Raw genomic sequence first — 13,204 nt, forward strand, 5'->3', positions numbered from 1 at the left:
ACCAACCTGCTCAGAAAAGGTTTCTGCAAACTCATCTTTGCAACCATCTAGAGAAACATACACCAGGTAGATTTTGAATTGGACCGACAGCCCATTAACAGCTTCTCTTCACAGAGGATTGTGTTTGCCTGACCCACAGCTTTCTGCAACTCTCTCACAATGTACTTTTCATCATCCTTCTTCCAGAGACCGAGCTGAATAATCAGCCCCAATGGAACACTGATGAAACTAAAGATACTGACAAAACATAATCCAGCTGGGCCTGGGTTTTCATAAAATTATGACTAAATAAAACTGCTGCCATGTATGCTACATTACCTAGGAGGCCTAAAAACACTATTACACCAATAATGTACATCACTGCTCTAAGCCAGAGTGGGCGGAGCCACACTTTATTTTGAGAGACGCTGTTGATGATCCTCAAAGCTTCTCGGTACTTCTCCTGGTCCTCAATGATCAGACGCAGTTGGTCTGGCACCTCCATGTCACTGAACTGACCACAATCCCATTTATTGAGTCCTCATCATTGGCAGCTATCAAAGGCTGCAGGGCCTTCCCATTGTAGATAGAGGAGGCTGGAAGGGCATCACAGTGGAGCTTTGAAGCTGCTGGTTTGGGGTGCACAGCACTTTGAGCAGCTTACTCATTAAGTCTGGGTCGTTGGCCTCCAGGTAGGTGAGGTGGCAGAGGTGGAGAGGAACCGAGACTCCCGGCTGCAGCAGCACTGGGATGATGGGCTTCCTCTCCAGACAGTCTCTGAACAGAGACATGTTGGCCTCCAGGAGACACCAGCGGCTCCTCACAAACTCTGGGCTGAGAACCAGCAGCACCTTCTGGCTCTCCTGGATGCACTGGGACATGTTCTCCAGCACGGTGCGGCCGGGAGTGAAGTCACGCTCGTGGTAGCAGACGTACAGGCCACAGGACTCCAGCTGGCTGATGATGGAGTGGGTCCATTGGTGGTCAGAGCTGCTGTAGCTAATGAAGACATGGTAACTCTCAGCACCTCTCAGTGCAGGAGGAACATTGGGAGACAGTGAGACAGCAGAATGTGGCTGACTGTCTGCTGTCTCCAGTGAACTCATTGGCTCCATGATCTATGGAAAACTCTAAAGTCAGAAGAAAAGTTAAGTTAGAAATGAAATGTAATACATCTTTTGCAATATTTCTTATATCATGTTGTCTTATATGAGTAACTCCAAGAGTACAAAGTACTGATTTCAAGATGCTCAGTGATCATGCTGCTCAGCAATGAAGTTACTTCAAGTTTAATTGTCTGTAAGTTACAGCTAAGTTTTACATTAAATAATGAATTGAAGTGGAAATAAGAGCTGTGTAAAAGATGTGGTCTGTTAAGAATGCACTGTTGTGTCAAAGCTCATGGTGTTTTGGATTTTGGTATAAACAGATTGTAAATATCATGAAACAGAGTAATATCCAAATCACTTAGAAACAGATATAAATCAGACACAAGTATCACGGTACAAAGTCATTCTGTTAGTTCCTCATGTAACACGGTACAAAAGATTCTCAAATAGAGTGAAGCTTCATGGCAAACGTGACTTTTGTCATTAAAATGATGGTTACACATAACACAATATATTGAAGAACAAAACACAGACAACAAGTTTGGTCATTTAATTTCAAGTAAATTAATACATTTCAAAATCTTTAAAGTAAAATGTGATGTCGCCTGCTGCAGAATAAAAAGTACTCAGGCAATTCAGTGAGGCTAAACATACAGTAAGTAGCCAGAAATGCAAAAAGATGTGTGGCTGTTATCCTGTAATCAAATCAACTAATGTGAAACGTTATTGAGAACTACAAAGTCCAAAAAACACAAACAGACATGAAACTTTTATCACTGAAGCAAATTCATGTCATAACTTCTCTGGGACATCTCAGCTTTCAGGCTTCAACTGATTTTACTGAAAAAACTAATGAACAAAAAAGAAAACAATACTTTCCCACAAATATTTTGGAGACTAAAAACTATAAACACAATAAAAACACAGCCCACAGTACAGAGTAAAGAACAATCATACCAATTGATGATACAGCGATGAAGAGTAGTCGCACTGTGTGGATGAGAAACAAATGGAACTTAAACTCAGGAAGTGCAGATAAAGAAAATTTGCACCTGTTCTGCTTTCGGTGTAGTTAAAGGGACCGAATCAGTTCTACTGTGCCAAGGGCTTCTTACATAACTTAGGTCACTTCACCTTTAACAGCTCTCAGTGGCTCATCTGACTCCACTCACTCTGCAAGTCACCAGGTTGCCGGTGTATCAGGATTATGGAGGGAGTGCATGATAATTGGTGTTAAATAGTAATGTGATTTTTTGAGACAATTTACCTGACATATATTGGACAATTAATGCATGTTGATATCTTTGTAAATTCTTACTCCCTATGTCCATTCTCCCCTGCTGAGCTGCTGGGAGACGTACTGACAGAAACACACCCCTCCCTCCAGGTGACCAGTGGAGCTGGGATGAGGAAAAGGAAAGTGTCTTTTAGCGAGGCAGCAGGCGTAACCTGATGAGAAGAAGGTCATAGCTCTGTGAAACATGTCCTCAGCACCAACCTGCTCAGAAAAGGTTTCTGCAAACTCATCTTTGCAACCATCTAGAGAAACATACACCAGGTAGATTTTTGAATTGGACCGACAGCCCATTAACAGCTTCTCTTCACCGAGGATTGTGTTTGCCTGACCCACAGCTTTCTGCAACTCTCTCACAATGTACTTTTCATCATCCTTCATCCAGAGACAGAGCTGAATAATCAGCCCCAAAGGAACACTGATGAAACTGGAGATACTGACAAAACAAAATGCATCTGGTTCTTGGTTTAGGAAACAATTATTTCCTATCATGTATACAAAATTAGCTATGAGGCCTGTAAACACTAGTACACCAATAATGTACATCACTGCTCTAAGCCAGAGTGGGCGGAGCCACACTTTATTTTGAGAGATGCTGTTGATGATCCTCAAAGCTTCTCGGTACTTCTCCTGGTCCTCAATGATCAGACGCAGTTGGTCTGGCACCTCCATGTCACTGAACTGACCACAATCCCATTTATTGAGTCCCTCATCATTGGCAGCTATCAAAGGCTGCAGGGCCTTCCCATTGTAGATAGAGGGAGGCTGGAAGGGCATCACAGTGGAGCTTTGAAGCTGCTGGTTTGGGGTGCACAGCACTTTGAGCAGCTTACTCATTAAGTCGGGGTCGTTGGCCTCCAGGTAGGTGAGGTGGCAGAGGTGGAGAGGAACCGAGACTCCCGGCTGCAGCAGCACTGGGATGATGGGCTTCCTCTCCAGACAGTCTCTGAACAGAGACATGTTGGCCTCCAGGAGACACCAGCGGCTCCTCACAAACTCTGGGCTGAGAACCAGCAGCACCTTCTGGCTCTCCTGGATGCACTGGGACATGTTCTCCAGCACGGTGCGGCCGGGAGTGAAGTCACGCTCGTGGTAGCAGACGTACAGGCCACAGGACTCCAGCTGGCTGATGATGGAGTGGGTCCATTGGTGGTCAGAGCTGCTGTAGCTAATGAAGACATGGTAACTCTCAGCACCTCTCAGTGCAGGAGGAACATTGGGAGACAGTGAGACAGCAGAATGTGGCTGACTGTCTGCTGTCTCCTGTGAACTCATTGGCTCCATGATCTAAAGAGAAGACAGAATTCAGAACATCATCAGCATCTACTATAAAACCCTGGATACTTTATGAATAACAGCTAATAAAAGGCATTTGCTTTAACTGTGTGTGAGGAAGATGGGAGAAAGGGCCCAGTGTCTCAGCAGTTAACGTTTCTTTGAGATACATATTCATGTTGACCCTACCTGAGAGTATGGAAGAGAGATTTAAATTTAAATTCATTAATTTTGGGGTTGGATACAACACCGTAAACACATGTAAATCCTAATCTTTGTCAGAGAGATGTTTATTCAAAATAATCGTAATTTTCACTGCAATGTTGTAGTAATGCATCACCTTATATATGGTATGGTATTTGTTTTAGCTTTGGTGCCAGACAGCTTCAAAAATTTGCTTTAGATTAAATGTTATCATGTATTTCCAACAAAGTCCGTTCACTGTCTTCTAAATATCGTTTGGATATAGGACAAGTAGCAACTAATTTCAAGATACATATATATATATATTTAGCCTCAGTTGGCAATGGAGTACACATACATATACAGTGCTGTGAAAAAGTATTTGCCCCCTTCCTGATTTTTTAAATGATTCAGATCATCAAACAGATTTTAATATTAGACAAAGATAACCCGAGTAAATACAAAATGCAGTTTTTAAATGATGATTTCATTTATTAAGGGAAAAAAGCTATCCAAACCTACTTGGCCCTATGTGAAAAAGTAATTGCCCCCTAAACCTAATAACTGGTTGTGCGGCAACAACTGCAATCAAGCGTTTGCGATAACTGGCAATGAGTCTTTCACATCGCTGTGGAGGAATTTTGGCCCACTCTTCTTTGCAGAATTGTTTTAATTCAGCCACATTGGATGGTTTTCGAGCATAAATGGCTTGTTTAAGGTCATGCCACAGCATCTCAATCGGATTTAAGTCCGGACTTTGACTAGGCCACTTCAAAACCCTCTTTTTTTGTTTTTTTTAGCCATTCAGAGGTGGACGTGTGTTTCGGATCATTGTCCTGCTGCATAACCCAAGTGCGCTTGAGCTTGAGGTCACGAACTGATGGCCGGACATTCTCCTTCAGGATTTTCTGGTAGAGCAGAATTCATGGTTCCATCAATTATGGCAAGTCGTCCAGGTCCTGAAGCTGCAAAGCAGCCCCAGACCATCACACTACCACCACCATGTTTGACTGTTGGTATGATGTTGTTTTTATGAAATGCTGTGTTAGTTTTACGCCAGATGTAAGGGGACGCACACGAATATTTGCCCAAAGGTCTTGGGGATCATCAAGATGTTTTTTGGCAAATGTGAGACGAGCCTTTGTGTTCTTTTTGGTCAGCAGTGGCTTACGCCTTGGAACTCTCCCATGGATGCCATTTTTGCCCAGTCTCTTTCTTATTGTTGAATCATGAACACTGACCTTAACTGAGGCAAGTGAGGCCTGCAGTTCTTTAGATGTTGTCCTGGGGTCTTTTATGACCTCCTGGATGAGTCGTCGATGCGCTCCTGGGAAGGTTCACCACTGTTCCAAGTCTTCTCCATTTGTGGATAATGGCTCTCACCGTGGTTCGCTGAAGTCCCAAAGCCTTAGAAATGGCTTTGTAACCCTTTCCAGACTGATACATGTCAATTACTTTGTTTCTCATCTGTTTTTGAATTTCTTTAGATCGCGGCATGATGTGTTGCTTTTTGAGATCTTTTAGCCTACTTCACTTTGTCAGACAAGTTATATTTAAGTGATTTCTTGATTAAACAGGTTAGGCAGTAATCAGGCCTGGGTGTGGCAAGTGAAATTGAACTCAGCTTTCCAAAAAATTGGGTTAATCACAGTTCATTCATGATTTATCAAGGGGGGGCAATTACTTTTTCACATAGGGCCAGGTAGGTTTGGATAGCTTTTTTCTCTTAATAAATGAAATCATCATTTAAAAACTGCATTTTGTATTTACTTGGGCTATCTTTGTCTAATATTAAAATTTGTTTGATGATCTGAAACATTTAAGTGTGACAAATATGCAAAAAAATAAGAAACCAGGAAGGGGGCAAATACTTTTTCACAGCACTGTATGTGTGTACTCCATTGCCAACTGAGGCTAAAACAATGTGCTTGAATAAATCAGCTTATGACAATCACTTTTGTATAGCTTGTTTAACCATATATGTAAATATAAACAAATTCAGAAATATACTGTATATATGAACAAACAAAGGACCATAAACTACATCCTACAAAAAAGTACTTTGATCCAGACCTCTCTAAAACAGTGTTAACAAAAGTAAATATCAGAAATCATATATGCTTTTAGTCATTCTTTAATTTAAATCATTGTCCTGCAGTTGTTTTTGCTAAAATCAGTCGTTTCACAAAGGTAAAGCAGGAAAAATCGTAAAGTATATTCATACCTTTAGATAATAAACATTAACCAGAGCAGCAACGAGTCGTCAGCAGCAACACACGGAAGTAGGAAAATAAAAAGTAAAATGGAGCACTGCTTGGAGTTCTTTTAAAGGCATAGTGCACATTATATTGTCTTTGCCCAATGGCTTTGTAACATGAGTAAAACCAATACAATGACTGCACCTTTAATGACAACAATTGTAAAGTCATGTGACCTTCACATCACCCTGCATGTTTCAGCCTGTTAGTCGGGTTTGTGTGCTTCAACATGTCCAGTTGAATCTAGTGCATCAGTTGTGGCATCGGAACAGGGTTACTTCCTGTGCAGTGGGACGGAGAAAAGGTGAAGGTGATTCACCTGCACTCAGCCAAGCCATTGGACCGGGAACCAGTGAGAAAAAACACTCATGGTCCCTCTGTAACAACACTGCTGATCAACAAGTTTTAAAAATGAACTTGTCCACTGGTCAAAAAGAAAACAACACCCGCTTACATTGGGCTTTTGTCTGCAGTGGGAATGAACACAATCAGCATTCAATATGGGTCAAATTACATGGTGGGAGGTGAGGTGAGAGAGCGCCTAGGTTTTCGATGCAGCAGTGATACATTTTGGCAGTGTTTTTATTTGACTCAATGCTCAATGCTCACTGTTTCTGTTTTGTATGAGGTCATTGTTGAATGACAGTATGATCGCTGTATATTGACCAAACAGCTGCAGAAAAAATAAATAAAAACTTCAAGGTTCACACTCTCCTCTGGGGGTCTTCCGTCATCAAGAGAAGTGACCCAATAAAGATACATATACATATATATATATGTATATATATATATATATATATATATAATAAGTACTGGCTGTCTCTGCCAATGACCCAGGGCCATTTTAATATCAGTGAGATACTGACCGGAATCTCATTCATTAAAACGGCTTTCCTATCCCATCTGACATTAAAGAACAATTTAGAGCAGAGGAAATAAAACTGCCATCTCCCCTCTGAAAAGAGGCTCTTCAAATCATTACACTCAGATAAAAAACTGAAAATATAAACGCTCTGGCCATCAAGGGAGGAAAAATCATATTTCTGTTCAGTTTCAGTGTTCTCACACACAGACCCCTGCTAATCTTTTGGGAACAGACTGCCTCAGGGTGAAGAGGAAAGCAGCTCTAACGATGTAATGTAGCTGTAATCTAGAACCATCATCAGGAGCACTGAGCGGAGAGGATGCTGAACGCTTTAACACCTTTCACTCGACCCAAACACAGTGTAGAGCACCTACACCTCTAAAGGCTCACAGAATGAGAACCACTTCATTGCGGTTGACACACACGGATTTATGTTGACATTTTCACAACCAACATACTGACACATACGTACAGTAGAGTCTACTGAGTAGACGTCTTCAGTGGAGGTGGGTAGTGCATTTGTCTGAAAAGGCATGCTGTGAAAAAGTGCAACTACGCAACAACTGATGAGCAGCAACGTTCGCAGGCAAAGAGAGACAGAAGAGAATCTGTAATGCGACGAAATGTGATAAGGATGAATATACAAAGAAGAAAATTCAAATGTGAGGTATGAACATTGTTTTCACAGATGTTGATTTGTGACATTATGTATGAATGTATATATTTTTGTGGTGCTTTTTGGCCTTTTTTTTTGATAGGATGGAGGGTGACATGCAGCAAAAGGCCCCAAGCCGGAATGGAACCTGGGCCGCTGCAGAGACCTGAAGCCTCGGTAACGATGTGATATTTTTAAAACCACTTTACATTTAAGGTGGGGTAAGCGATTTACTTTTGAAAGTTACAAAATAACAAAAGGGTGAAGACCCATGTGAAAATCGGTAAGGGGTTTCAACGCTGGAGAGACAACCGAGTTGAAAGCAATGAAAAGGGATGAAGAACGTTGAGATCTGTTTCAACTTGATTATTTTCGCTTATATCTTGTTATTATTGTGCTGTCCCATTTGCCTGTGGGGATTAATTCCAACTTTTTGAGATCGGTGGTTCAACTTGGCAATGTGCATGCATGAATAAGGGTTGTGGAGCTTCTAGACGACCAGTGAAGGTTCAAATATCAATAGCCATTGCTGAGAATCGCTTACCCCACCTTTATGTCAGCTTTGGCTGAGAATTCATCAGTTGTAAACTAAAACCTCCACTCAAAAGACTTTATGCCTGTTGTAACATCACTTGGATGTTTGACCTTCACTGTGCAGAATCATGTATGTTCAGACTTTGACAATTGGCCGCAAAAGATTCTTTAGTGTCAAGTACATTTTATTCATAAAGGCTTGTGCTCACCTTGAAGGTGATTTTTAAGACTAATTTATGCTCAACCATGACGTCACAATCGTGTGTACAAAATTGTGATATGGCAACTGTAAGCCTCCAGTGTAGATACTCTTAAAATGAACTTTTCAATTGAGGACCCTTGAAAAAAATTTTTTTTCATTTTCATATATTCATATTTTCATATATTCATTATATATTTTTACATATATATATTCATTTATGGATTTCTTTTCATCAGGGAGAAGTGGATAGCTATTTTTGTTTAAAGCTTTTTAAAAAGAAATACCACTTAATAAAATATTACTCAAAGCTGAGTCTAGAGGGGATCTTCCTTTAAATATTACTTATAAGCCATTAACAACAACAATTATGGATCGACAAGTCTGAAAAACACATCAAGCATGAATGTTGCTTTTTTAGCTAATTGATGGACCACTCACACAGACTGCTACACCTCACCTTTTTGCATAGAATCTGGACCAAACTCCATTTAGCAAGTTATTAAGGATTCAGACAGAAAAGTTTATGTGCCATGTCTACATAAATGCCAAACTCATTTGACTTTTTTAGCAATCCTTTTGCAAACACTTCCACAGCATTATAATCTTTGCTTAAGCAAAATATTCAGTTCATGTAAGCGTTTAAATCTCAGGTCCCTCAGCGCATTAACCGTTACTCAGGCAGTTTTCTTTACCTTGGCTGTGACAAAGGTATTAGACAATTTATTAGTACTGACAGTTTTAAGACAGGCAGATGGGTAATCGGAACATTTTGACAGTGGAACTTTGTGTGTGTGTGTTTGTGTCTGCATCTCCAGGTTAGTTCTAAGTATTATATATTACTGTGTCTGAACTGGAACGATGAGAAATGGAGTTTGACTTAGCTTCTCTTCTTGCTACGTCAACTTCCTGAACATAAATTTGCAGTAAAGTTTGCTGTGGTATTTTTCTTCTTTGTCTCTGTTCATGTGCCAACTGAGGCAAAAATAAATGTCTTCTCCTGCCGTGGCAGACAAGTTGTGACCTGGTTCTCCAGTCGTCAGGGTTAAAAGAGTACTATAATGACTTTTGTATTTATCTGTTCATAGAGGCATGGATCATGTGTATTTGTACTATAAGTGTTTGTGCATGCAAGCATTGACACGTCTGTTTACAAATGCAGCAATTGTCTGTTCACTAGTTTTCAATGCTTGTGTTCTGTGATTGGCAATGTCAGTCTTTAGTCTTTGTGTCAGTGTATCCACCACTTTGTTCCAGATTGAAATATCTCCACAACTGGATCATGATGAAAATTTCGACAAACCTGTATGGTAGCCATATGTGGGTGGCTGTGGCTCAGGAGTGCGTCATCCACGAACCAGAGGGTCGGTGGCTAAATTCCAAGCACCTCCATTCTGCATGCCAAAGTGTCCTTGGGCAAAACGCTGTAGCCCAAATTGCCCCTGGTGGCTGTGCAGGCAATGTGTTAAAGAGAAAGTGTTGCATATACAGTAGATGCACTGTTTGAATGTGTGTGTGAATTGGACTATAAATTACTTTGAATGGTCATCAAGACTACAAAAAAAGCTCTATATAAATACAGACCATTTGCCATAGCCAGTGGAAGAGCCCTACTGATTTTGGCGACCTCATGACTTTTCATCTTGTACCATTAATTTCAGAATGGTCAGGGGTGCAAGTGGTTTGTTGTTGTGAGTGTTATGTCTTACCACCGGTTTGTTTGTTATTGAAGGAGACATGTTTTGCTCATTTTTAGGTTCACAATTTTAATTGGAAACAGTTAATTTCCTCTAATGTTCAGAAAACACATCACTTCCCTGATACTGTCACTTACTGCAGCTCCTCTTTTCAGTCTCTGTCTGAAACACTTGGTTTAAGCTCCTGTCTCTTTAAGCCCCTCCTCCTGATAATGCCCACTCTGCTGTGATTGGTCAACCACTTTCAGCCCATGTAGGAAATGTGGGCATCCTTTCTCACTTGACCTGGCTTTGTTAATGAGGGTGTCAGACTAGTCTATATCCATTCATTATGCAAATGTTGGGCATAGGGCACATGACATAATTATTACCCACAAGTATTGGCTGGACTATACTGAGGTGTTTCAGGGGCCTAATGAGCAGTGTGCAAAAATATATGTATGATAAATCAGAGGGCCTTGAAAAAGAAAGGGGTTCAAATTCAGGCGTCTACATGTCAGGCATTCCCATTGAGGTCCCAATATTAGGTTGAAAGACTTTATTAGCTGCATGCTTTCATTGTTTACATAGTGTCTATTTCTTTCCATTCATAACAGTAGATTAAGAGATAGTGCTTTGTTTAATACACAGACAAACAGATTACAAATAGGTTTCACCCGACACAGTTATTAGAAATACACATTGTGTGTACATACGATGATAAGATTGCATTATCACATCAAATCCCTCAACAAACACAAAATTCACCTTTTGTGTCAGTGCACCATCAGTTCCTCGACACAGTTTAGTCAAGGTTTTGTATTAATTGAATGGATCATAGAATGAGGAGGATTAAATGGCCCAGGTGAATGGAAGGAATGCTGCAGTTGAATCTACATACAGTAATTTGATAGACATCAGGTTTTTCATATGAAGAAGATAATCTGAGAATAAAAGGAGCAGACCGAGGGATATTTATCTTGTCACAGTATGTCTGGATCTGTGCACACACACACTGACATATGCCTAATTTTTATCAGCTTAGAGAAATGGATTTATATAAAATTGAAGAAGTATCACTAACCTGATTGACTTAAGCTTTTTTTATGAAGCCTATTTTATTAAATAAATTTCTAGTGAAAGGTTTAATACAGGTACAAACACTGGTGAGGCTCTGAGAACAAATCAGGTTCAGACTTGAAGAAAATCTGTTTTAGTTAGATGCAATATACATTTGGTGATATTAATGGTGCATGTCCAACTAGTTCAACAGAATTTAATTTAATGTCATCCACAGTAAAGGGTCTGGCTAAAATTATATCATAGTTTACAGCCAAAATGTGCTGTTTATATGAAATAGATGTTTCCTTTAATGGCCACGCATGAACAAATAAAAAGACCTAGAACCACAGGCCTATAGATTCCTTAAGTTTAATGGTCCTTAATCTGTGCCCATTTCCTTGGTCTCTGCTAAAGCAATTATACAGTTTTTTCTTACAGTGTCATAGAGTTTTAGGAATGGAAAATATCACCACTAGTAATGTAATGTGTTGATATATTATGAAAAGCATTGATCATAGCAACAAACCTCCACAAAGTAGTCACCAAAATTATACAGGAGCAGGTAAGAGTCTTTCAATTTATAGTTTTGGTTTTGCGGGGCAAAACTTTACTGTTTTAATTCCCAGTTACTGCTCCCATCGTATAACCCAGGCTATAGTCTGCTGAAAACTACACTGGCAGCTAAACAAAAAAGTAACAAGAAATATATACTCCATTATATTATATTATATCCATTATATCCATTATATATATATATATATATATATATATATACTCGTATGGTTGATCTTATTAAAACATATAGTCATCAGTTGTTTGGCAGTGCATGTTCATGTGTTTTGGGCCCTTAGCTTTGATGACAGGGCCGATAGAAGGCGGTGGGATATATCGATTGCATATTTTCAAAGTGTTGCCTGCTCTTTCTATATTTTCCAGGATTACCAACCCTAGCTTTAATCCCTGTTTGTGTGACATGCACAAGTCCAGATCCACCAAATATAAATCAAAATTAATGATGACTTGATAAACATTGCAAGTATTGTTGCCAGCATTTAGCTGCTATAGAGTCAGTTGTTGTTTAATTATGGAACATCCGGTCTGTGACACTTCATGGTCACCTCTCTCTCATTGGCTATTGCGGGTTTATGCTCAGTATTCTGTCGGAGCCAATTATCGGAAATGTCAAAGATTTACGAATCGAGATCGAGGAGCCACTGACACAATCTGTAACATTCAAATTATTTTGTAAACCCCTCACACTTTATTTGGGCAGACAAAGTGGCTCCAACTGGCCTCGAATTGGGAACGCCCACACCATTGTCGGAAGGATCCCAAGTCCAGGCCCCATCTCTATGTAATGAAAATTGATTCAGTAGTTTTTGCGTAATCCTGCTGCCAAATAAACCAGCAAGCAAGAACCAACAAAATAATCAATGTTGGACTTTCATGTCCTGTTAAACAACTTCAAATACACGCTACTATCACTGCAGACTCAAATACGTTAAATTAACTAATAGAAGCCCATATTTCATATTTCAGTGCTGATAATCTGTGCTGTTGTGTAGAATTTCTTTTCTGGCTCTTACTTATAGACTGACACAAACCAAATGATCCTCAGACTCAGGAGGAATGGAGAACCCGGGAACTTGTTTCACCCGGTAGTTTAAAAGCCATTCAAAATAAAGAGTGTAATGGTTTCCTGACTCCACTGGTCAAACACACACAGTAGTGCACACACTTTCATTATCCAGAATAAGTACAATGTAATTGACTCGTACCATATTAAGAAGTATAAAACATAGCTGCTATCATCTGTGATGTAACAGTGGAAGCCGGACATTACAATATAAAAGCTTATGAACACTTCTGCCTTGTGTTTATTCAGTGTTCCCATTTTCTCCATAGGCGTGTATCCTGTGCAAATACATTATGTCAATCAGTGTTGACATTGTGAGTACACAGAGAGGTGGATTGCATCATTCGCCTCGTTTTAAAATGGGTCAGCTGAAGGTGCCACAGGAAAGAACTGCAGCACAGCTGTGTGTCCAAACACTTCATGAAGTGTCTGTATACATACAAACTTTTCAAAAATACCTTGTTATTAAAAAATCCAGT

The 13,204-nt window shown here is 40.0% G+C and overlaps 1 protein-coding gene across 1 annotated transcript; it reads right to left on the bottom strand.

The window, feature by feature from the left end:
* Window positions 1-536: 536 nt before the first annotated feature.
* On the bottom strand, window positions 537-5,986 carry LOC118109622 (toll-like receptor 1). Its single transcript, XM_047339778.1, has 3 exons — window positions 5,082-5,986; window positions 2,046-3,669; window positions 537-1,109 (listed from the first exon to the last, which is right to left on the bottom strand). Exon 3 carries the CDS (start codon window positions 1,092-1,094, stop codon window positions 537-539), a length of 558 nt encoding a protein of 185 aa, XP_047195734.1. The 5' UTR covers window positions 1,095-1,109; window positions 2,046-3,669; window positions 5,082-5,986.
* Between the last annotated feature and the right edge of the window lie 7,218 nt (window positions 5,987-13,204).

The sequence above is a fragment of the Hippoglossus stenolepis genome, chromosome 5 (assembly GCF_022539355.2).
Source record: "Hippoglossus stenolepis isolate QCI-W04-F060 chromosome 5, HSTE1.2, whole genome shotgun sequence".
Lineage (NCBI taxonomy): Eukaryota > Metazoa > Chordata > Actinopteri > Pleuronectiformes > Pleuronectidae > Hippoglossus > Hippoglossus stenolepis.